We start from the raw sequence: 23,948 nt of genomic DNA on the forward strand, positions 1-23,948 counted from the left end.
TCCACCTTCCACCACCCAGCTGTGCCCTGTGTGTTCGTGGTCTGTCTCTGTGTCTCCGTCTGTCTCTGTTTCTCTCTTCACTGAAAACTGTTGGTTCTGGGGAACTGGGGTAAGGGAAGTGGGAGGGAATCTTTCTCTGCCCCCTTTAACGCCTTCTTTCCCTGCGTGGAACCAGAATCAGCCAGGAAAACCTCTCGTGCACTGAGCAGGGCACTCAAGAGAGACACAGAGGCCTGGTGGGCTCCTGAGCCAATACCCACTGTCGATGACTTCTGGGATTTGAACCATGGAGTGGTAGGGTCCGGGGAGAAGAGTAGAGACCCACCATCTGTTGTATAACAGGATGACCCAGACGAACTTCTCAACCATGAACCTTGAGTGTGCTTCTAGCCTAGCCCTCCTTGCCTCAGTCTCTCCTTTCAGCAAAAAGGAACCTGCATTCAGCTCTGCTGACCCTCTCCACCCAGGGAGGAAGTGGAAGCGCACATAGAACCCATTCTGCTGTGGGTCATCTGTTCATTTCTCCTACCAGAACCTCCCGGTGTGAGGAGTAAAGACCGTGGAGGGCTTAACCCAGAACTGCACACAGGGCACCCGAACCCACTGCAGAGGTCTGAGGCTCGAGGGTACAGAACACGGCTTCATCTTGTGTCAACTGTACCTGTGGACAGAGGAGTTGCTGAACTTGCCCCATGCCTCAGTTCACCCATTTCTAAACAGAGTTACTGTGATGAGTGAGGGAGACAATGCACGGCTAAAGTGTAGCTTGGGGTCTGGTACGTCCTCAAAAGACTGACCTCATTATCCCCATTCACCTTTCTCCAGGAAGACAGTGACCCTAGTTCCTCATTCACGCTGAGCTTCTGTGAATGGAGACTGTAGGGGGAGCTTTAATGAAGGAATCCATAGACCAGGGCCTGGCACAGGTCGTGTGGTACCGAGGTGACAAGGCACAGCTGTGGGCAAGGCTGAGGGAGAAGTGCTCCCTGGGTTACATGCCGTCGAGGTGGGGCCATACCCCTGTACCTTATTCTCTTCTGTACTTCCCAAGAAAGAAACTAGGAAAAATATCCCATTCAAAATAGATTCCCCAAAATTAAGTACCTGTGAATACACTAAACCAAAGAGGGGAAAGGCCTCCACAATGAAACATCAAGTCACCAAAAAAAGAAATCACAGATGACACTAAAGGATGGGAAGACCACCATGCTCCTGGATTGGCGGGATTAATATTGTGGAGATGGCTATTAATTAATGTGTGGGTTTAATGCAATACCTATCAAAATTCTGGTGCCACACCTCACTGATCTAGGAAAAAAAAACCACAAAAATTCACACGGAAGCACACATAGCCACGTAACCCTAAGGGGTCGAAACAGTTGGAAGGATCACCACACCTGACCTCAAATTATACCACAGAGCTATAGCGACAAGACAGCCTGGTGACGCGTAAGAACAGACGGGTAGACCAGAACAGAACTGGGACCCTGGAAAGAGACTGACAAAGCTATGGCCACCTAGGTTTTGACAAAGGAGGCAGAAACGCACATTGGAGAAAGGACAGCTTGTTCAGCCAGTGCTGACAAAACTTGATATCCACCTGCGGAAGACGGAAATTTGGTTCCTAGCTTTCACCTTGCCCAAAAATCAGTTTGAGATGGATTAAAGACCTTAATTTTTTTTTTTTTTTTTTTGGTTTTTTGAGACAGGGTTTCTTTGTGTAGTTTTGCGCCTTTCCTGGAACTCGCTTTGTAGACCAGGCTGGCCTCGAACTCACAGAGATCCGCCTGCCTCTGCCTCCCGAGTGCTGGGATTAAAGGCGTGCGCCACCAACGCCCGGCCTAAAGACCTTAATTTTAAAATTCGAGATGTGGCGTTCTAGACAATAGCCAAGGGAATACTCTTCGAGGCAGCAAGGACTTCCTGACCAGAGCACCTACAGCCTGGGAGCCAGCCCCAAGTACCAACAGCTGGAACTCTGGAAATAAAAAGTCAGCGTACGGAGAAGGGAACAGCTGGTAGAGTTAAAGGTCAGCATGAGAGGTTCGCGGAATGGGCGGCAGGGAATCTTTATCAGCTCCACTTCAGACAGGGGCTAATGGCAGAATTTACAGAGAATTGCAGAAGTTAACTATCAAGGCAATAAAATTGCCAATCAGCAAGTGGGCAAATGAAATGAACAGGCAGTTTTCAAAAAGAAAGAAACACAAATAGCTAATCCCTAATTTTAAGTGTTCAATATCCCTAAATCAGCAAAATGCAAATGATAGGACATGGGGTTTTGTGGGTATATCCCAGGAGCAGAATAGCTGGCTCATGTTAGTTCTATTTAAAATGTTTTGAGGAACCTCCAAACATGTCTCCACGATGGTCCTATGAACTTGTACACCCACCAGCAGTAAGTAAGTGTTCCTCTCTCTCCCTATCCTCTCCAATATTTTGTCAGATTTCTTTACTATTTGTAACACTTATTTATTTCTGTAATAGTAGTGAGTGCTCTTAACCACTGAGGCATCTCTTCAGCGCCCATGTTGTCACGTTTCTTGATGAAAGCCTTTGTGACTGGAGTGAGGGACTATCTCAAAGCAGTTTTAATTTGCTATGAGCCAGCTGCAGTGCAGCTCAGTGAAATGCCTAAACCGTTCTATACCGATTGCTTCACACATTCACATGTGGAGCTGTCCTGAACATCCCTGAGCTGGCATGTGAGTCTTGAGCTGTGGTTCTTAAAGGACTTCTGGGGAAAGGGGAGAGGTCCCTCCCTGCAGCCTCCTGGGTTCCAGCATTTCCCTGCAGAAAAGCACGGCATATTGAACCCTGAGGCCCCTCTCAGTCCAGCCTACAACTTAAGGTATCCTTGGGAAACTGTGGGTCCCACTGGGCTGGGTGGCAGGGGCATGCTAGCCTGGAGGCCCTTCTCCGGTATCTTTATCCTTTGGGCTACTGTCACGCCTGGCGTGGGTTTCAGAGACACAAACATGGACGCTGGCTCCCTTGTCTTGCAGGCAGTGGCATCCAGCCTTTCCGAGGCACCAGGCATTTCCCTTTTCCTGGCAAGTGGGTTTCACTGAGCCACTCTGCAGGGGAGGAAGTTGAGGCTGGGATATGGGGAGGGAAACAGCTCATCAGGAGGCTGCACAGCCACGTGCGTCTCTTCCCAAGCCCCTGGTGCGCCTGCACTGGGGGTAGCCGTGTGGCACTGGCATGCTGACTGTGTCTTCAGGGTCTGGGGGTAACAGAGCCCTCGGCCCATCAGTGAGAGAGCACCGTCCTGTGGGGCTGGGTCAGGACACTCGATCTAGCCCCCTGCCGCGCCACCAAGAACCACGCAGGCCTGTTTACACACCTGGCAGAAGTGTGGAGAAGCAGAAAGCTGGCCAGGCCTCAGAGGACTACGGCTGAGGCCCAGAGCTACGGGTGCCCACAAGGGGAGGGAGCTGGCCACCTAGCGGGGAGGACTCCTAGGATGCGCTGGGGTTCCCCCACTGGGGAGCCCAGGACTGCTTCCCTCTGTCCCCTGACCTCAGTCTCCCAGCTGAAGAAGCAGAAACTGCTGTTTTCAGTTCAAATGTGCCACAATTCAGATGTGGGCAGGGGTTTTAAGAGGCGTACACACTCTGAAACCAGGTCCTGTGTTTAAATCCAAGCTTGCCCACTCTGGTGTTGACAAGCGCCCTCCATGTGTCAGGCGAAGTTCTAGACCTTAGGGACACAGAGGGAACTGTAGCAGATGAGGCTTTGCTCGGATGCTGCCCACAGCCCAGGGTGAGAGGACACCGGACAAAGCAGCAGTCCCATATGGGACTCTGTGCAGACAAAGAAGCAGAGCAGCTCTGGAGAGCTTCTGCGGGGGTGAATGGGCCAAGATCTTTCAAAGTGGTCATACAGGAGGACTCCCTGGAGGTGGTGCCCTTGCGCCTAAGACCTTAATAACCACAGGCATCCAGCTGCAGCAGATTGGGGCAAGAGAGTTCCAGGGCAGAGCGAGTACAAAAGTCCTGGGGCAGGCACAGCTGGGCAGGTGTGTGGCACAGCTGGGCAGGCTTATAAGTGGCTAGCAGAGAGTAAGAAAAGCCGAGAGGGCAGGACAGAGTTCCGATCATGTTTTCTAGTTTCTACACCTGGTGGTCTGACACCTGGAGGGGCTGTACCACCCAAGATGCATGGATTCCCAGAGAGAAGAAGCCTACAGCATTGTTCACATAACAAAGTAACCACTGCAGAGCTAACACTCCAGCCGCCCGCTCGGAGGGACTCACACACCAGGCTGCTGTTCACCCCTACAAATCTCTCCAGGGCCAAACACCACCTGGGGACAGCCCTGTGTCCCAGAGACCAGTGAGGTTCTCACAGCGGCCAGGCTAGACCTGCAGCCCTGCCTCAGCTTTTATTCCCATGAAAAAGTGTCCCTATGCCCTTCCTCCCTGCCCCCCTCTGCCTCCTGCAGGCCCTGGGCTTCCTGGGTACCCTGGGTGGCGTGGTGACCTGCTCCTGTTTCTAGGCACCCATGAGTGTGACAAGCTTCTTCTTCCATGACAATCACCCTGGGTCTGGGAGTTCCCTGATAAATCCTGGCACCATGGGGAGAGGTGGCAGGTAGGTGACAGCCCGGTGCAGGGCAGGATGGGAGAGCGACTCAAGACTGCTGCTAATGTTCATGTTGAGCAAAGCCCCCCTTGAGCCCTGGGGGCTGCCTTTTCTGATGTCATAGGATCGGTTCTGTGGAATACAATGTGTCCCCGCACACAGTAGGCTCTCAGCCAGACTCAGAGTCGGTGCTCGGCCAGTGTGGCTTCTGCCAGTTCCTACTTTCTGGGGTCAAGGTGGCCTGAAGCCTAGTGTGGGACAGACAGAGGTCCTCTTCCCTGCCTTTCCCAGCATTGTCCTGCCCTCCTCCTCCTCCTCCTCCTCCCTGCCCCTACTCCATCCAGGCCAGGAACAAGCAACAGGACAGATGTTTTCCAGCTTGCCAGCCTGACCCAAGGTAAAAGCTTCCCAGTTTGTCCCTGTCACCCCAGCACCTTGGTACATAAGGCAAAAGGAGGACAAAACAAGACCTCGGCTCAGCCTGGGAAGCACCCTACAGCGGGCACCGGCCAGCGGGCACCGGCCAGCGGGCACCGGCCAGTGGGCACTCCCAGAGCCAGGCCTCAGGGTCTGCACGGGGCGGGCAGAGAGGGCCACGGGAGCTCAGGAGCTCCTCTCCAGGGTCACCGGAGGATTTGTGAGAAGTGCACCGCGAGAGCTTGGCTGGTGACCAGCATTCCTTGGTTCTCTTATGCAACTTGCGTTTGCCGAGTGTCTACTACACGTCGGGCCCTATGCTGGGCTGAAGACACCGCGGACAGGGACAGGGAACCCTGCCCTCGTGGGGTTGGCCTCCCTCGGGGGATTGTAGATGGCATGCACACTGATACATCTGATGATAAAGGTTGTGAGGGGAGGGGGCAGAGAACAGAGCAAGGTGCGCAGATCTTTCGTTTTTCTCTTTCAGACAGGACCTGAAGGCAGGGGAGGTGAAGGCCTTGGAGGAGATGAGCCACATGGGTGAACTGAGGGAGTCAACCTTGAAGGCTCCTTAGGAAGCAGTGGTTCAGACAGAGGGAAACACACTGCAAAGACCCTGGGATGAGAGCCAGTTCTGAGGCCACCTTCTTCTCCTTAGTGTCTGCCATCATGTCACCTTCCAGCTCCAATCCCACCTGGTCCATCCTATCTGACTCACGTAAGGATGACTCACCTAGATAATGGACAAGGGCCTTCCCTTCAGTGGGTCACCTCCATGAAGTCCCTTTCCCATCCAACACACGACGACTTTGGGCCCCACCTTCTTTGCTGACCACTTTAGAGCTACCGACCATCACGTGAGTGGTCCCTACATTTCATGGGAGGACAGGGAGCAGCCAGGGCCCCCAGCACTCTCACAAGCCGCCCAGCGGGGCAGATGAGGTACAAAAGGTCAGCACAGAGACTGGATGGGACACAGAGGCTTGAAGGCCGACAGGCTATCCTCACACTGCCTCTTTTTCCCTCCTGTCTTCTGAAACCAAGCCTGGGCCTAGTGCTGGTGCATGCTGCCACCTCTCCTAATGACTTGGCACCCTGAGAGACCCCTCTCAGGCCCTGGGTTTCACGGAGGCACCGCATGGCCGGGATCTCCAGGCCCTGGAGTCTGCATGTGCATTATCTCTGTTTGTACAGTCATCAAGATCCTGGGCTTTCACACATGGACCCCCTCATAAGGGCTCCCCTGTAAGTAGCTGTGTTACGTCTTCTAGAAAGGAGTGGCGGGGTGGGGGTGGGGGCAGTCTGGGACTTTGTTCTGAAAAGTAAACAGGAGGAATGTGATCAAATAAAATAGCAGAGTCATGAGGGACCACTGACTGATGTATTTACAGCGGGAGGTAAAGTCAGACCCTGTTCCTAGCTTTCTGGAATTCAGCACTTGTGTGTGTGTGTGTGTGTGTGTGTGTGTGTGTGTGTGTGTGTGTGTGTGTGTTCATGTATAAGCAGGTGCACACACGTCTGTCTGCTCACCTGGAGGCTAGAGGACAACCTTAGGTGTCATCCTTAGGAAGGCTGGCCACCTCCTTGAGACAGTCTCTCAGTGGCCTGGAGCTCGCCAATTAGGCTTGCCGGGCTGGCCAGTGACTCCCAGGGAATCCCCCTGTCTCTGCCTCCCACAGTGAGGGACCACAAGTGCACACAGCCATGTCCACATTTTCTCATGCATTCTGGGGATTGGACTTAGGTCCCCACTATTCCAAGATGAAAGCTTTGCAATCTGAGCTGTCTGCCCCACCCCCCACGCCCAGCCCTCTCTGGGCTTCAGTAAAATGCTGTAAATGTAGCAGGGGCTGGACACAGAAGGCGTTGACCCACAGGACTGGACTCCTATGGTTGTCCCAGGAATCCCCACCAGGGCCTTGCACAGCCTGGTCACCTTGTCTTCTAATGCCCAGGGCCTAGAGACAAGGGACAGGCACTAGGGTGGTGCTCAGCAGCTGTGTGATGTCAGGAATGTGACTCAACTTCCCTGTCATCTCCTCATCTGTGAAGATGACGATGGCCATCATACTTCCTTCTTAAGACCAGTGCGGGAAGGAATGAGCTGTGCTGGTCAGTTCAGCTCAGGTGGGAAGGGGCGATGTGCTGGCGTGGTTATGACAATGAAGGCCACATTTGTGAGAAGCCTGTATTGCCTCTGTGCCTTGCCTGAATTCTGCTCACAGCCCACTGAGATAGGGAGACTGGGGCTCAGGAACTCAGCCTCGGAGCCAGGAGGCATCCCTCTCTATTCCTTCATTTCAGAGTCTCTATTCTTTTATCCCTTAATCTTCTCAGAGCCTCAGTTTTCCTTATCTGAAAATGGGAGCGCCAACATCCTTGAACTGAAAAGTCACGAAGTGCCATGCTTCCACAGTTGTTATGTCATGGGGCCCGAAGGACAAGCAACCATGTTGAAAGGGAGGTGCAGAGGAGCCAGTGACTTGAGAGGGCCTGTGGCATGAGAATCCAGGCCTGATTTCAAATCCCACAAGCAGCGAAGGAAAAGCCTTCTGTGGCCACCCACTGGCATTAAGAAGGAGCCAAACGAAAGAAATACTTCTGAACTTGCAGATGAACTACCACCCCTGAGAAGACCACCACCCCAGGTCAGCCTCTCCAGAGGCACACCTATGGACCCTGGGGGTGGGGTCCCAGTGGCATCCAGCTGTGCCCCAAGGCTCAATTTAGCCTGGATTGCTGCTTGCTCAGTGCACCCCCTGTGCAGCATTCTGTGACTGTCCTGCCTGGAACATGCCCAGCCATCCTTCCTGAGCATCCTGAGCATCCTCAGGTCACCCACTGGCACAGAGCTCACAGTGGCTGGAGGTCCAGAGCAGCTGTTTGCTCCTTGTGGGGACCAGAGGGAAGGAAGTTACTCTGCAAGCTGACAGGCTGGCGTTGATCCGAAAGCATGTTATAATGGTCCCAGCCACACTTGCTAGCTGTCCGGGGCTACCTGTACACCTCCATCTCCTGAGATGGCGATTGGTGGAACACATGGCAGGCTCTTGACTTCCAGAGTTGCTAACCACCCCCGGGGTCATGGAAAAAGATCCCCCAGGTGCTGAGAGTTCTAGGCTTGCTCCATTCCTCTCAGTTCAGACCTCACACCCCACTATAAGACATAATGCCGGGCTGGAGAGATGGCTCAGAGGTTAAGAGCACTGACTGTTCTTCCAGAGGTCCTGAGTTCAATTCCCAACAACCACATGGTGGCTCACAACTATCTATAATGAGATCTGGTGCCCTCTTCTGACCTGCAGTCATACATGCTGTATACTAAATAAATAATTAAAAAAAAAAAAAAGACATAATGCCAGGAGCCTCTCTGTTCCCGACCCCAGCTTCCCACAGTGGACCAGCTCCATCTGGACCAGTGACTCCTAGCACACCAGAGACATGTGACCTAGAGGAATCACAGAGGTTGAATCCCAGGGCTGAGCTGGGGCGACCTCCATTATTCCACAACACACCAAGCAGCAGAGGCCCGGGCCTCTGGGTTTCTTCCTTGCCTAGTACCTGCCACTCTCAAGCACTTCCAGGCCACGTTTGCCCAACGCCACCTGCATGGTGGCCTCGGCATGCCTTGGGCTCAGAGACTTCCAGGAGGCCCTCTGACCAAGGAAAGGGGGCAGACACTACAGATGCTCTGAGCTGCAGTTAGCATTTTCAGATCGGCCCACCAGCCTCGGGGAGGCCAGGTCTACCCCGCCTACAAGCAACAAACCCAGACTTAGCAATAAAAAGAGAGGCCCTCCATGGAATCACGGTTCACTTCTGAAGAAGAGTAGAACAGGCCAGTTCTTACCAACCAGGGGCTTGAGGAGAACTATGTAAATCACTCTGAATGCACAGGGGCCAACCCTCCTCGCCCAAGCCGACGACCCATCTGCCTCCCCAGAGGAGGCCCTGGCCCGTCAGTCACTTAGAGGCAGTGGCATCTACATAGGGCCACATAAAGAGTTCTCACCAGGGAGCCACCACCAACAAGGTCCTTCCTGGATAACTAAGGTACCAATCCAATGTGCATAGTCCCACTAGGCATGCGTGACCTTCTGACACTGCCACATGATGTCATCTACAAACACTTGAGAACCCACCATTGAGTTATCCAAAAAATAAAATAAAAAAAATCTCATGACACTTTAAGTAAGTTTGAAATTCGTGTTGGGCCACACTGGGCAGGTTACCCAGCCTTGATGAGCCTTTACTTCCTCACTCGTCCAGTGTGAAGGCAAACCCAGGCACCTCCCTGGTTGAGTGGACCATATAGGAAACTGATGCGGAGCCTGGCCTGAGACACGTCCTCATCAAGCTGGCCAGTCCGCCATGCTCCCTGCTGTCCACTCATCCAACACAAGCTCAGGAGGCTGTGGCAGCCGCTGTCAGTTACAGCCAGGGTGGGAATGTCCTTTCTCTTGGTGAGACCTCCTCCAAGACCCATGCTGGTGGATCTGCTCCTGGGTTTACAGTTTTGCTTCTGGGCCAGAGCAGACAACAACCGTGGGGCCCTTCAGGGATACAGCTCCTATATGTTCGCCGCTTCTGTCCAGACCTCTGCCGGCACCGAGACCAGCATCCCGGCTTGACCTTCCACCTTTCCCACGCCAGTTGCACCAGCTTTAACCACCCTCACATTGGTCCCCAAAGGCAAAGAGAAGATCACCCCATTTTAAAGCCAAAGAAAGTGAGAGCCAGAGAAAGAAGGAGGCTCGGGAGCCCCCAGGCCAGCGGTTAGCCCGGGGCCCTGTAGGGAGTACAATGACCTACTCCTTCTGAGGTCATTTATTTGCTCTCTTCAATGTCAACAGGGTCTCATGGGCTGGACAAGTTAGCACCAAAGAACTCCCTGTACACAGCCAGCCTGGGGTCACTGTTCCTTGTCAGGCATGCTGGAGGCCTTCTGCAGGCAGCTCCCGGGGCTCATCTGCTTGCTTTTGGGTGTCACGTATTAAATGACACCTTCAGCTTTCCTTTATTTTGTGAACATTGACTAGTTCATTTACTACTTAGGTAGCCAAGTACCTTCTGGAACAGGTGACTTCTTGTGACCGCCCCGTGCCCTCTAGGTACTGGTGCCTGAACCCCTAGGAACTGACGTGAGCCCTGAGCTCACCCCAGTCTTCCCTCTGAGGTCCCACTGAACTCTGGAAACAGCATTCGGGTCCTCACTTGGAGTCACCCTAAGAGTGCCCCTTGCTGTCTCCACGCCTTAGCTGTCCCAGCTTGAGCGGGACCTCTGAAGGCATTTTTCAGAGGTGACGCAGGTCGGGTGGCACCTCCTCTAGGAAGCCCTCAGGAAGGTGTCGGTCTCCAATCATTGAGTAACTTGGTACAGAACAAAAGCAGCTGGCACGCAGTAGGCGCTTACTACATACCAGACAAGTTCTAAGACGCTGACATACACTGACTCCTTCATATTCACCGTGAGCCGCTGTTGCGTTATCACATCCCCACTTTTTAGACAGGTGTAAGCAGGCCAAAGTTCAGAGAGGTTAAGTGACTGGCGGCAGGTCACACAGTTGTCCTTCAGAAGACTGTGGCGGGAGATGCCCCGGTAGCACCAAGCAAGCGGTGAGAGCTCAAAATCTAGAACTCCTTTAGAAGTGGGAAGAGCTGGAGAGGCAAGGAAGGGAGACGAGGAGCCGGTGCTCCCAGTGGGAGGCAGGCTCAAGGGGGAGGGTCTCGGCCCGGGGCCACCGTACCTTGGGCGGCAGGGCGAAGAGCAGGGGCAGCAGGGCCAGCGGCACCAGCAGCAGCACCAGCAGGCGCCGCGCGCTCCACACCTTCTTGGCCAGCGCCGCCAGCGCCGCCATCCGCGCGATCGCCGGGAGACCGGGCGGCCCGACTGCCCCTCAGCGGCCGGCAAGGGACCTAAAGCCCCGAGGGGTGGGGGAGGAGCCACGCGGAACCGCCCCGGCCGCGCCTCCTGGGCCGCAGAGTCCAGGACAAGGAGCAGGGAAGGGGCCCCGGAGCCCGTCCCCCCACTCCACCCCTGCAGACCTGCACCATGCTAGGCACTCTGGACTCAACGTGGGAAACGGGGCAAAGGCCAGGTGGGGCTGAAGGCCTCAGCACTGTCACCCCAGTTCAGACCCTTTGGGACAGACCACGCTGCCGCGACCCACAAATGGACTCGAGTGACCGTGGTTTGCAGCCTCTTCCAGAATTGGAGGGTGGTGGGGAGTTTAGATGAGACAGTGCTTCGTGTCCGGTGGGTGGGAGTCTCCCCTTTGCAGTGACAGCTGCCATGGCCTGCTTGGTTGTGTGTTTTTGAGACAGGCTCTCATTTAGCCCAGGCTGGCCTCTCTCTCCCTATGCAGCTGAGGATAACCTTGAACTCCCATCCTCCTGCCTCCACTTTCTGAGTGTGGGCATTATGGAAGTGTGCCAACACTCCGAGTTACATATGGAGTGTGAATATCTGTTGGAGCCCCAGAAGGGCAGCTGCTGGGTCAGCTTATGATCCAACCTCTACTATTTTAAGAACCGGGGAATCTTTCCTCCGACTTTGCACTTTGTGCGTTCCCGCCAGCAGCTCATGGGGCGCTCCTCCACACCATCTGGGGACCACTGTGTGTGCAGAGTCAGGAATCCGGACTCCTCTGTTTCCCCGGAGGTGCTGGGAAGGGACCCGAGGTTTTGCACACGCAAAGCAAGAGGCACGAGGCACGAGGCCTGACTATGCGCTCTACACTGAGCAGGTCCTCCACCCTCCTTGGGAGTGTGACATGCTTCCCCAATGGCTACTATCGCTGGACACCTTGTCCTGGCTTCCGGGCTCTGAGCGACTTCAGAGAGAGCCTTGGTGGGAAGTTTCTTGCTTTCTGTCATTTTTGTGGTTTTTGGGTTTTTTTGGTCCAGAACAGCATTGAATATACACAGCTTAGTCTATAGGCACCGTCATTTTACCAATTCTTGTAAAATATGAAAACCTTATTCATCCATGTGCTCCTTTTCCTCATCTATTTCTAATGTCGCCGCTATCCTGCACACATTAAGAATCACGGCGGAGCTGCGGTATTTGTCTCAACTTCAGACTTAGAAAACCCAAGATCTTATTAACACGACTGACTTCAGTATAGCCACATTAATTTAATATTCTCTCAAACAAGGGAGAAGGTGACAAGGAACACCAATGCTGACTTTTGACCACACATGTGCTGTGGTTCACGCGTGCCCACACTCTCACATGCACACACACACACACACACACACACACACACACACACACACACACACCTGTGCACATATGCAATGATTAAAAATACATAAGATGAGCCGGGCGGTGGTGGCGCACGCCTTTAATCCCAGCACTCGGGAGGCAGAGGCAGACGGATCTCTGTGAGTTCGAGGCCAGCCTGGTCTACAGAGTGAGATCCAGGACAGTCACCAAAACTACACAGAGAAACCCTGTCTTGAAAAACCAAAAAAAAAAAGAAAAGAAAAGAAAAAATACGTAAGATGGCTCGGCAGGTAAAGGTAACTCCAAGCCTGGGGACATGAGCTTGATCCCTGGGACCCACAGAGTGGAAGGAGGGCAGTGACTCTGGCAAGTTGTCCTCTGATCTCCACACACAAGTGGTGACACCCCCCCCCTCTCTCAATAAAACATACACAAGAAAGAGAAATAGGAAGGGAGAGGGCCCTTGTGCTTATGTCTCCCACGATTCCAGTAACAAATTTGCCACTTTTTAATCATCATTCCCTGCTGATGGTGTCCATCTTAACTCTGGCTGTTGAGGAAGATCTCTCAGTGTCATGGCCTTAGTTTGAGCTTGGCCCAGGGTTCCTCTGTGTCTCTTTCTTCGAAGTCCACTGAGGTTCTCTGACCTGTGGAGACATGTCTTCTCTGCTGTGGGATGGTCTGTATGTCAAATGTGTTGCTGATTAGTCAATAAATAAATCACTGATTGGCCAGTGGCCAGGCAGGAAGTATAGGCGGGACAAGGAGGAGAATAAAGCTGGGAAGTGGAAGGCTGAGTCAGAGAGACACTGCCAGCCGCCATGATGACAAACAGCATGTGAAGATGCCGGTAAGCCACGAGCCACATGGCAAGGTATAGATTTATAGAAATGGATTAATTTAAGCTGTAAGAACAGTTAGCAAGAAGCCTGCCACGACCATACAGTTTGTAAGCAATATAAGTCTTTGTGTTTACTTGTTCGGGTCTGAGCTGCTGTGGGACTGGCAGGTGAGAGAGATTTGTCCTGACTGTGGACCAGGCAGGAAAACTCTAGCTACACTTCTCCAACTATGAAATTCTCCCCCAAATGTTTCCTTCCAGCTGTGACATGGACCCAGCCATTCTTCCCTCAAATGCTTCCTTCCAGCTGTGACATGGACCCAGCCATTCTTCCCTCAAATGCTTCCTTCCAGCTGTGACATGGACCCAGCCATTCTCCCCTCAAATGTTTTCTTCCAGCTGTGACATGGACCCAGCCATTCTCCCCTCAAGTGCTTCCCTCCAGCTGTGACGTGGACCCAGCCATTCTCCCCTCAAGTGCTTCCCTCCAGCTGTGACATGGCCCCCCCATTCTCCCCTCAAATGCTTCCCTCCAGCTGTGACATGGCCCCCCCCCATTCTCCCCTCAAATGCTTCCCTCCAGCTGTGACATGGCCCCCCCCATTCTCTGCCAAATGCTTCCCTCTCCCCACGCTTTCTCCGTCCTTCCAACCCTTCAGAGTGCCTGGTGTTAGCGTGCGACTTTCAGGTTCTTCCCCACTTTTCTGCCTTTCCCCTCTGTGTGTTCCAGTCTGGGGACCCTAAATGTCCTGTCACTGGTTCTCCTGGCTTGTCCTTTACTGTATCACTTGCTGCGGGGCTCAGTCCTTGCGCGCAGGATCATGCATTTGACCCTAGCGTCTTCAGCCTCATCGGTTTGCCTCAAGGGAATTGTCCCCTTTATTTATGAATGTTGTTCTTAAAAAGAAAATCCGGGCGGTGGTGGCACACGCCTTTAATCCCAGCACCGTGGGAGGCAGAGGCAGGTGGATCTCTGTGTGTTTGAGGCCAGCCTGGGCTACAGCGCGAGCTCCAGGAAAGGTGCCAAAGCTACACAGAAAAACCCTGACTGTTGATGGTCACATTTTTAAAATATTTACTTTTATTTCTATGTCTATGTGAGTGTCTGCCACAGGAGTGTCCATAGAGGCCAGGAGAGGGCATCAGAATTCCCTGGAACTGAAGTTACAAGTAGGTTGGTCATGAGCCGCCTGGTGTGTGTGCTGAGGACTGAACCATCTGAGCCTCTGCAAGAGCAGTGCGCACTATTACTAACAGAGCTAGCTCTCCAGCCCCAGTCACATTTTGTTTGTTAATTTTCTTTTTTTTTTAAATATTTATTTATTATGTATACAGCATATATGACTGCAGGTCAGAAGAGGGCACCAGATCTCATTACAGATGGTTGTGAGCCACCATGTGGTTGCTGGGAATTGAACTCAGGACCTCTGGAAGAGCAGCCAGTGCTCTCAACCCCTGAGCCATCTCTCCAGCCCTTGTTTATTAATTTTCAAACACACTGTGGACATTCTGCACGAAGGGTCAGCAGAGAAAGGTGTTCGCCCCATTTCCCTTTAGAAGGGGGAGCTCGGTCTTCACTGACCCCAGCTGAGCCAGGCCTCAGCCTCTGTGAAGCCTCAGTTGCCTTTGGCTTCAAATGCTTGGAGGAAGGAGCTGGACTCATCCTGCAGCAGGATGGGGCCTGAGCACAGGGGAAGCCAGCATGTGCATTAGGAAGGGCGGAGGTGCCTCCCTCCTGTGAGGCTGAGTGGCCATAGGTTTTTATGATTGTTGGGAGGTCACCTGTTCCCACCAAGGAACAGCCGCCTCATTCATATCCTGGCGCTGGAAGAGTCTTCTAGCTAGCACTGCTGTCATTCATTTGATAGTGGCAGGGATGTGACCCTGCGCGTTTTTGAAGGCCTGAAACACCGTGCCCGAAAGAAAGGCTGTTTCTTAGATACACCACACTTGACTCAGCCTCTGGTCGCTGCAGTTCTTGGGAGCAAGGACACCTCTTAGCTCCTCAGTCTCATTCTTCATGTGTTGTAGGTGGTGTTGGGGGATATTCGATCACACTGTGAACCCCGAGTTTGCATTTGTGTTAATTAAATAAAATTAACCTTGGAGGCTGCATTAGTAACTAGTTGACAGAAAGTAATCGTAGAGCATCAGAGGGCATCCGGGAGAGACAGAGAGACACAGGAAGTAGTAGGGTGGGGTTTGGAGTGGTGCAGCCTTTTCTGGTTTGGCAAAGCAGAAGCAGGGGTCTTTCAGAGACACCAGCAAGGAGGGAAGGTCAGCTAGTTGCAACCCAGCCTCTCTGAGCTAGCAGGTTTTCACCCCAGCCTTTGAATCTTGAGTCTTATTTGTAAATAGAATGATAGAGATTTAGTTAAAGATACCTTTAGTGGTACAACAGAGCTGGTGCTTGCAGGAACAGGATTCCCGCCAGGCTGCAGTCTGGGCAGCCAGGTCTGTGAGTGCAGAGCTGCAATTGTGGCTGAAATAGCAGTAGACTAAGGCCGGCCACTGTGCCAACGTTAAAACAACAAGGTGGATGTGCACCACTTCAGCCTTCCCCTCAGTTCTCAGGTCTCTTTGCCCCCTCCTGTAGTGCCTTGCTCTTGAGAGAAGCCCCTTCCTCCCCAGGGGTCCTCACTCACTCCATCCCTTCCCTTCGGTGTCTTGTCATTTTGCATGGTGAACCCACAATACCGGGCAGCAGACCTCCTTTGTAAGTGGCCTCTGTCCGTGCCAGTCTGGCAGCAGGGCACATGGCTGGCTCCTTGGCTGCCTGTGGCGAGGGTCTTGCTCTTGGGCAGCTGGTCTGGAACAGGAGCAGCAGGGGCTTTTCTCTGTTGCCATGATCTTGCCACTTCTGCTAACAGGCAGTTCTGTGGGTGCTGACTCAGTGGATAGAGCATCTGCTATGCAAGCTTGAGAACCAGAGTTCAGATCCCCAGAACCCATGTAAATATCAGATGGGGATGACGGCTCAGAAGGTGGAGACAGAGGGTACCCAGAGTAAGACTAGCCGTATGAGTGAGCTCTGGGGTCAAGTGAGAGACCCCACCTCAGTGAGTAAGGTGGAGAGTGACAGGGGAAGACTCACAGTGCAACCTCAGGCCTCCACACACATGCACCCAAACACGTGCACATGCACCATAGACACAAGTTCACCTACACATATACACATGCACACAAACCACACACACGTACGTGTTCAAAATACTATTTCCTTTAGGCTCCTTCATGTCCTTGGCTTCCTGCCAATTGTTGTCACTGGTTATTTTGCGTCCTAGAACGCCTCTTTCCTGGTGGGGTGGGGGTGGTGGAGTGGAAGCCAACTCTCTTGGTTGTGAGCCTCAGCTTTTTTGGTTGTGAGCCTAGCCTTTTTAACGGCTGAGCCATCTCTCCAGCCCGAGCCTCAGGTTTTAAGGGCTAAGCCATCTCTCCAGACCCTACGTAATATCTCGCTAACTTCCTGTATCAACCAGAAGTGCAGCATTGCCAAAGGTGACTTTCAATATTGCTACGTAGAATAGAGGGACTTTAGAGCATCTCACGGGGCCAGGTGAGACTGTATCAGGCGTGGATGCGTGAGCTTGTGGCCCCAGAACTTGTGAGGCTGAGGGAGAGGATGGAGAGCTCAAGACCAGCCTGGTCTACCTAGGAAGACCCTGTCTCAGGGGTGAAAAAGGAGGGTATCCTGTTGCTCAAGCTCAAATGACATGGGAGTATGGGACTAGGCCCAACCAGGTGGTGTGGAGTGTGTGTGTGTGTGTGTGTGTGTGTGTGTGTACAATTAGTGTGTGTGTATGTGTGTGTATATGTGTGTCTGTGTGGTGTGTATATGTATGTGTGTGTGTGTACGTGTGTGTGTGATGTGGTGTGTATGTATATGTGTGTATGATGTAGTGTGTGTGTATGTGTGTGTATATGTGTTTGTGTGGTGTGTATGTGTGTGTGTGTGTGTATGATGTGGTGTGTATGTATATGTGGGGGGGGTGTGTGTGTATGTGTATGATGTGGTGTGTGTGTATGTGTGTGTACATGTGTGTCTGTGTGATGTGTATATATATGTGTGTGGTTGTGTGTGTGTATGATGTGGTGTGTATGCATATGTGTGTGTGGTGTAGTGTGTGTATGATGTAGTGTGTGTGTATGTGTGCGTATATATGTGTTTGTGTGGTGTGTATATGTGTGTGTGGTTGTGTGTGTATGATGTGGTGGGTATGTATATGTGTGTGTGTGTTTGTGTGGTGTAGTGTGTGTATGATGTGGTGTGTATGTATATGTGGGGGGGGTGTGTGTATGTGTATGATGTGGTGTGTGTGTGTGTGTGTATGATGTAGTGTTGTGTATGTGTGTGTATATGTGTGTCTGTGTGGTGTGTATATGTGTGTGTGTGTGTGTGTGTGTGTGTGTGGTTGTGTGTGTGTATGATGTGGTGTGTATGTATATGTGTGTGGGGTGTGTGTGTGTGTGTGTGTGTGTGTGTGTGTGTGTGCAGTTGTATGCAGGTGCCTGTGCACACATGTGTATGTAGAGCCAGAGGCTGACATTGGTGTCTTCCTCAATTGTTTTCAGCCTGGAGTTCATCAATTGGTCTGCTGCCGGTGAGCTTGAGGGATTCACCTCTTTGCCTCACCAGAGCTGGATTCGAACTCAAGTCCTTATGATGTCATGAAAAGCACCTTTTTAAAAATTTTATAAAATTAGAACCTAGTGAAGTTCTAACAGGAAATAGAGTAAAAGCTTGCTGTTGTGTGCACACGTACCTGCACTACCAGCACTTGGGAGGTAGAGGCAGGAGGATCAGGAGTTCAAGGCCAGCCTCAGCTACAGGGTAAGCTTGAGGCTAGGCTGGGCCACATGACACCATCCCCCACCCCTACCCCCAGAAAAAAGAACAAGTAAAATGAAGAAAGTAGATTGTTGCACAAATCCTAAATGGTCTTATAATAAAAACCGGGAGCCAGATATCAGGGTAAAAGCTGAAAGATCAGAGAAGCAGAGCAAACCACAGCTACTGCCTCTTACCTCACCAACTCCTCAGCCTGAAAGAGCCAGAGTTCCTGTCTCCTCCTGCCTTATATTCCTCTCTCTGCCCAGCCATATCACTTCCTGTTTCAACCTTCCTAGCGCTGGGATTAAGAGTGTGTGACCCCAAGTGTTGGAATTAAAGGTGTGTGACACCACTGCCTGGCTCTGTTTCTCTTTTAGACTGAATCAATCTCATGTAGCCCATTGTGGCCTTGAACTCACAGAGATCCAGATGGATCTCTGCCTCCCGAGTGCTAGGATTAAAGGTGTGTGCCACCACTGCCTGGCCTCTATGTTTAATCTAGGGGCTTATTCTGTCCACTGATCTTCAGGCAAAATTTATTTGTTCAAAATATCACCACAGTAGATTTTATGACTTTGACTCCTTTGTGCTGGCCATGGTGTCAGGGTCCTCATGAGTTTTGTCACAAGGGGTCTTCTCTATATTTAATACATGTAAGAGTTAGCTTTATGGGAATATGTAACCACAGTTCAGGCTGCTGGAGGGAATTGGCAGAGTCAGCTTTGACTGTCCACTTGACACAGCTTAGGGTCACCTAAGAAGGAATTTTCAAGTGAGGGATTTCCCAGATTAGGATGGCCTGTGGGCATCTCTGTGAGGGACTGTCTTGATTGATAGCTGATATAGGAGGGCCCAGTCCACTGTGGGTGGCACCATTCCCTAGGCAGGTGGTCCTGGGATGTATGAAAAAGCTGGCTGAGCATGAGCCAGCAAGCAGCATTCTTCAGTAGTTTCTGCTTCAAGTTCCTTCCCTCAGTGACGGACTGTAACCTGGAAGTATAAGATGAAATAAACTCTCTTCTCCCCTAAGCTTTTTTGGCCAGAGTGTTTCATCAAAGCAACAGAAAGGCAACTCAGGCAGGGATTAAATGATACTTCTGATGTGTGTGATGTGCTCCCGAGTGTCGATTTCAATCTTTCTTACTCATGAATACCAACAGCCAGCACTCCCTGAGTGTGTATGTGGACCCCTCATTTTACAGAGGGGAAATCAATACAAAGAGCTCAAGGGACTTATCCAAGAACACAAAATGGGGACTCAAAGCAAAGTGGTATAGCCTGAGTTCATATGCCAAGCCCTGTACAGCCATGGACCCACAGTGTGGCTGACTCTCTATATTCATAGGCTCATGATGTCCCCATTCAACCACCCATCGTGGTTCCAGAGCCACAGGCACCAAGGGACAGTTCCGTGTGTGTTTCTTAGGCACGAGGTCACTGATGTGAGTGATAGCGTGCACAGTGCCCTTGCAGCTAGCGTGTGTGTCCCCATCCCGGGTTTTTGCAGGTACTGCAAACTTCAATAGGCTGTGTGTGCTCACCCTCAGGCTGATCCTCACCTTCAGCACCCTTGAAATGTCCAGCATGGTGGACCTTGCTTGCATGTGGGAACCTCTGGGAGATTTAGAGATGCCCATGCCTACTTATCCCCTGCCATGAAGCTCCACACTGTTAACAGTCATCCCCCAGCCCTTGGCAACTGGGAATGTACTTTCCATCTCTAGAGCTCTGTTTGTTCTGGACTTTTCTCATCAATAGAATCAGATAGTGTGGGCCCTTTGCTGTCTGTGTTCCCTAATCAACATACTCTCCATACTTACCCCTGTCTTAGCGTGCATTGGCACATCATTCTTTTTCATAGTTAAATAATATTTCACTGTGTGATGTAACACTTTATTATTCATTCATCGGTTGGCAGACATTAGGACAATTTTCATTTTTGGCTGATAGGAATGGCATTACTTTGAGCATTATGTGCCCAAGTGCATGGTGTGTGTGTGTGTGTGTGTGTGTGTGTGTGTGTGTGTGTGTGTGTACGTATGTACACATGTGTGTATGGATGTGTGTATGCACTTGTGTGTGTGTAGAGGGCAGAGGTTGACACTGTTCAATTACTCTTTAATTTTTGTGATTGATGTCTCACTGGGACCTGAGGCTCACCAATCAGGACATGCTGGTTGGCACAAAAACCCTCTGTTTCTGCCTCCCTGGCACCAAGATTACAGGACATGCCAATAAGGCTGGCTTTTTATGTAGGTGCTCAGGAGCAAATTCATTCCTCAGTTTACACTGGCAGTGACTTTACTGACAGATTTGTAGATCAGGTTGGCCTTGAACTTACAGCAATCCTCCTGCCTCAGGCTCTTGAGAACTGGAATTACAGACTTGGACTGGGGCTGTGGAATTTGGTCTCTTGCCAGAATCACATGGCACTGTGGTACATTCCTTTATTCGTGTGTGTGTGTGTGTGTGTGTGTGTGTGTGTGTGTGTGTGTGTCCCTGATTGTCCTGGAACTCTATAGACCAGGCTGTCCTCGAACTCAGAGATCCCCCAGCCTCTGCTTTCAGGGTGCTAGGATTAAAGTTGTGCGCCCCCACTGTCCGGCAATGTTCATTCATTCTCACAGTTACCTTTGACTTTGGACAAGTGAATTTTTAAAAATTTATTTCATCTGGGACTTTTCAAAGCCCCCTTTCAAATAAAATTTACTTAAGTCTATAATGCCAAGTGATATGCAGGAAGGGACCGACAGCACAGCCCCAGTGTCACAGTGAACTCACCGGCCTGAGAAGCCTTGAGAGCCCCAGGCTCACCCCCAACCCAGCCAAGCTACAGCATTCCTGTAAATCCCAGGGGGCAAGGGACTTCCCAGTGGACCTGTCCCAGGCTGTGATGAAACCTCCTCCCATGACCCCAGCCAGCCCAGTTCGGCATCATCAAAGGGAACAGACAACCTCGAGGAGGGAGGCCAGGCCTGCAAAGGGCACTTTGGATCTTTCAGGCTGAGGTGGGTGGGCGGATACAAACTGACCCACTCCCTAAGGTCCAAGTGCACTTAGTTGGGACCAGGGAGTATCAGAAGGAACCCTGGGTGGGCTCCCCTGTTCCAGAACAAGCTGAGACATTAGAATGGGGTGTCTGGCCTTAGAACAGAAGTTTCTGTCCTGTGGCTCAAATGTAGCAACAATAACTCTGTAGTAGTGAGCTCAGGAGCCTATTTGCAGATCCAGCCTGCAGCTGAGGGACACCCAGAGCCAGCCTGCAGCCGAGGGACACCCAGAGCCAGCCTGCAGCTGAGGGACACCCAGAGCCAGCCTGCAGCTGAGGGACACCCGGGGCCAGCCTGCAGCTGAGGGACACCCAGAGCCAGCCTGCAGATGAGGGACACCCGGGGCCAGCCTGCAGCTGAGGGACACCCAGAGCCAGCCTGCAGATGAGGGACACTCAGAGCCAGCCTGCAGCTGAGGGACACCCAGAGCCAGCCTGCAGCCGAGGGACACCCAGAGCCAGCCTGCAGAGGAGGGACACCCAGAGCCAGCCTGCAGATGAGGGACACCCAGAGCAAGCCTGCAGAGGAGGGACACCCGGGGCCAGCCTGCAGCTGAGGGACACCCAGAGCCGGCCTGCAGATGAGGGACACTCAGGGCCAGCCTGCAGATGAGGGACACCCAGAGCCAGCCTGCAGATGAGGGACACCCAGAGTCAGCCTGCAGCCGAGGGACACCCAGAGTCAGCCTGCAGATAAGGGATACCCAGAGCCAACCTGCAGAGGAGGGACACCCAGAGCCAGCCTGCAAATGAGGGACACCCAGGGCCAGCCTGCAGATGAGGGACACCCGGGGCCAGCCTGCAGCTGAGGGACACCCGGGGCCAGCCTGCAGCTGAGGGACACCCAGAGCCAGCCTGCAGATGAGGGACACCCAGAGCCAGCCTGCAGCTGAGGGACACCCAGAGCCAGCCTGCAGCTGAGGGACACCCAGAGCCAGCCTGCAGCTGAGGGACACCCAGAGCCAGCCTGCAGATGAGGGACACCCAGAGCCAGCCTGCAGAGGAGGGACACCCAGAGCCAGCCTGCAAATGAGGGACACCCAGAGCCAGCCTGCAGCTGAGGGACACCCAGAGCCGGCCTGCAGCCGAGGGACACCCAGAGCTGGCCTTCAGATGAGGGACACTCAGGGCCGGCCTGCAGATGAGGGACACCCAGAGCCAGCCTGCAGCTGAGGGACACCCAGGGCCAGCCTGCAGCCGAGGGACAGCCAGGGCTAGCCTGCAGCCAATGGACAGCCAGGGCCAGCCTGCAGCTTATGAACATTGGGAGACGGCCTACACTGAGGGAGAACTCTTGTCTCTCTCTGTCTTCCCAGGTTGGGTGGTCAGGAGGCAGATCAAGCCCTTCCAGCCCCTGCCTTCCTCAGTGATCCCTGGCTCCTCTTATTTCATGGGTCCATGGCCTCCCAGGTGGCTTCAGAGGCCCTCTTTACAGAGCAAGAGCCTGACTCAGAGACTGCTGCTGTGACTCAGGCCTGTGCCGCTCTCTCGGCCACACTGTCCCAAGAGGCCCCTTGAGCCAGACCAGGCTGGCCCTGTGACACCAGGACAAACTAGAAGTAACTCAAGGCATCTGTCCTGCTACCATGCTGGCAGTGTCGGAGAGAGGAATGCCTACGTCTTCTGAGGGACTCCGCGATCGATCGATCGATGAAACTGTTTCAAGAACGCTGAAGCACTTCCCATGGGAGACGGAGGGCTAGGACAGCACTTGGAGAAGTGGGGCAGGGGAATCACAAGTTGGAGGCTAGTTTGGGCTACACAGTGAGACCCTCCTCAAAAAGAGAGAGGAGTGGGTAGAAAGGGAAGAAAGGAGACCAACCTGGGACTGTGCAGCAAGCCCGACAGCGCTTAACGCAAGAAGTGTGTGGGGGGGGGAGGGGGGCACTGGCAGCCACTTCGGCTTCCCTTCCCAGGACGACCGACCGACCGACCGACCGCCCCTCCCCGCCCTACCCTGTGCCACTGTCAGCATCCCCCAGTGTGACATTGCTTCAAGCTTCCAAGAGCAATATTGGCTTTGAGGCAGGTCCCAGCAGAGCCCTCAGGTGGGGGCTGGGATTAGTGGCCCCCCTAGTGGCCTGGGGGCCCAGCGGCTCATCCTTGGGGGCTTTCCTTCTATGGGGAGGGCTGTACTCTGGCTCCTGGTAGAGGGGGAGGTTACACACAAGTGGCCTTTGATCGCATCAGACCCTCAGCATTCTCATTGTTTTTTGTTCCAAACCCCAGGCCAGGATTACATTCTGCTTGGCCTCCAGCAGAGAAGTCAGTGGGTAGGCGGGGCCTGAGTATGTGTATGGCTCCTGCTCTCTCTCTCTCTCTCTTTCTCTCTCTCTCTGTATATGTGTGTGTGTGTGTGTGTGGTGTGTATAAGTTTATATGTGTATTATGTGATGTATTTTCATTTTCAAGTATGTGCATGGTATGTGTGTGGTGTATATTTATATGTGTATATATATATATGCATTTATGTGTATGTATATTTGTGTGTACTTGAATGTGTTATATATGTGTGTATTTTTATATGCATTCATGTGTGTATATAATGTGTGTATATGCATGTGTGTATATAATGTGTGTATATGTATGTGTGTATATGTGTATGTATATGTAAATGTATTGTATATACATGCAAATGTGTATGTGTGTGTATATGCATGCATGTATGTGTATGTGTCTGAATGTGCATGCATGTGTGGGAGGAAGGCTCACATCATCAATCTTTGATACTCTCCAATAAGCAGTGGTAGGTCCTGTTCACTTCCTCACAAGTTTTGGTAGCAGAGAAACACAGAGAGAACACGTGTGATCTATGGTCAACCATCACCAAGTGCAGGACACAGAACCTGCCCATCCTTCCTGGAACAGTCAAGTCACTGTCCTTCCTAAGCGGCTGGTCTGGCTGCTCTCAGCTGAGGACAGCATCACAGGAGTGCTGGCACAACACCGAGATAAAACGCAGCTTAGGGGAGAGAGGGCGTAGTTTAGCTGC

General features: G+C 52.4%; 1 protein-coding gene across 3 annotated transcripts in view; it reads right to left on the minus strand.

The window, feature by feature from the left end:
- Slc13a3 (solute carrier family 13 member 3) overlaps positions 1-10,901 on the minus strand; it is a 71,492-nt gene extending 60,591 nt beyond the window's left edge. For 2 of the 3 annotated variants that reach the window (XM_052724582.1, XM_052724581.1), the window contains exon 1: positions 10,755-10,901. In XM_052724582.1, coding sequence (XP_052580542.1) covers positions 10,755-10,865 — 111 coding nt within the window. In that variant the 5' untranslated portion in view covers positions 10,866-10,901. The other variant, XM_052724583.1, reaches the window with a different exon arrangement.
- Between the last annotated feature and the right edge of the window lie 13,047 nt (positions 10,902-23,948).

Source organism: Peromyscus californicus, unplaced genomic scaffold (assembly GCF_007827085.1).
Source record: "Peromyscus californicus insignis strain IS unplaced genomic scaffold, ASM782708v3 Scaffold_7__1_contigs__length_154581171, whole genome shotgun sequence".
NCBI classification, from domain to species: Eukaryota; Metazoa; Chordata; class Mammalia; order Rodentia; family Cricetidae; genus Peromyscus; species Peromyscus californicus.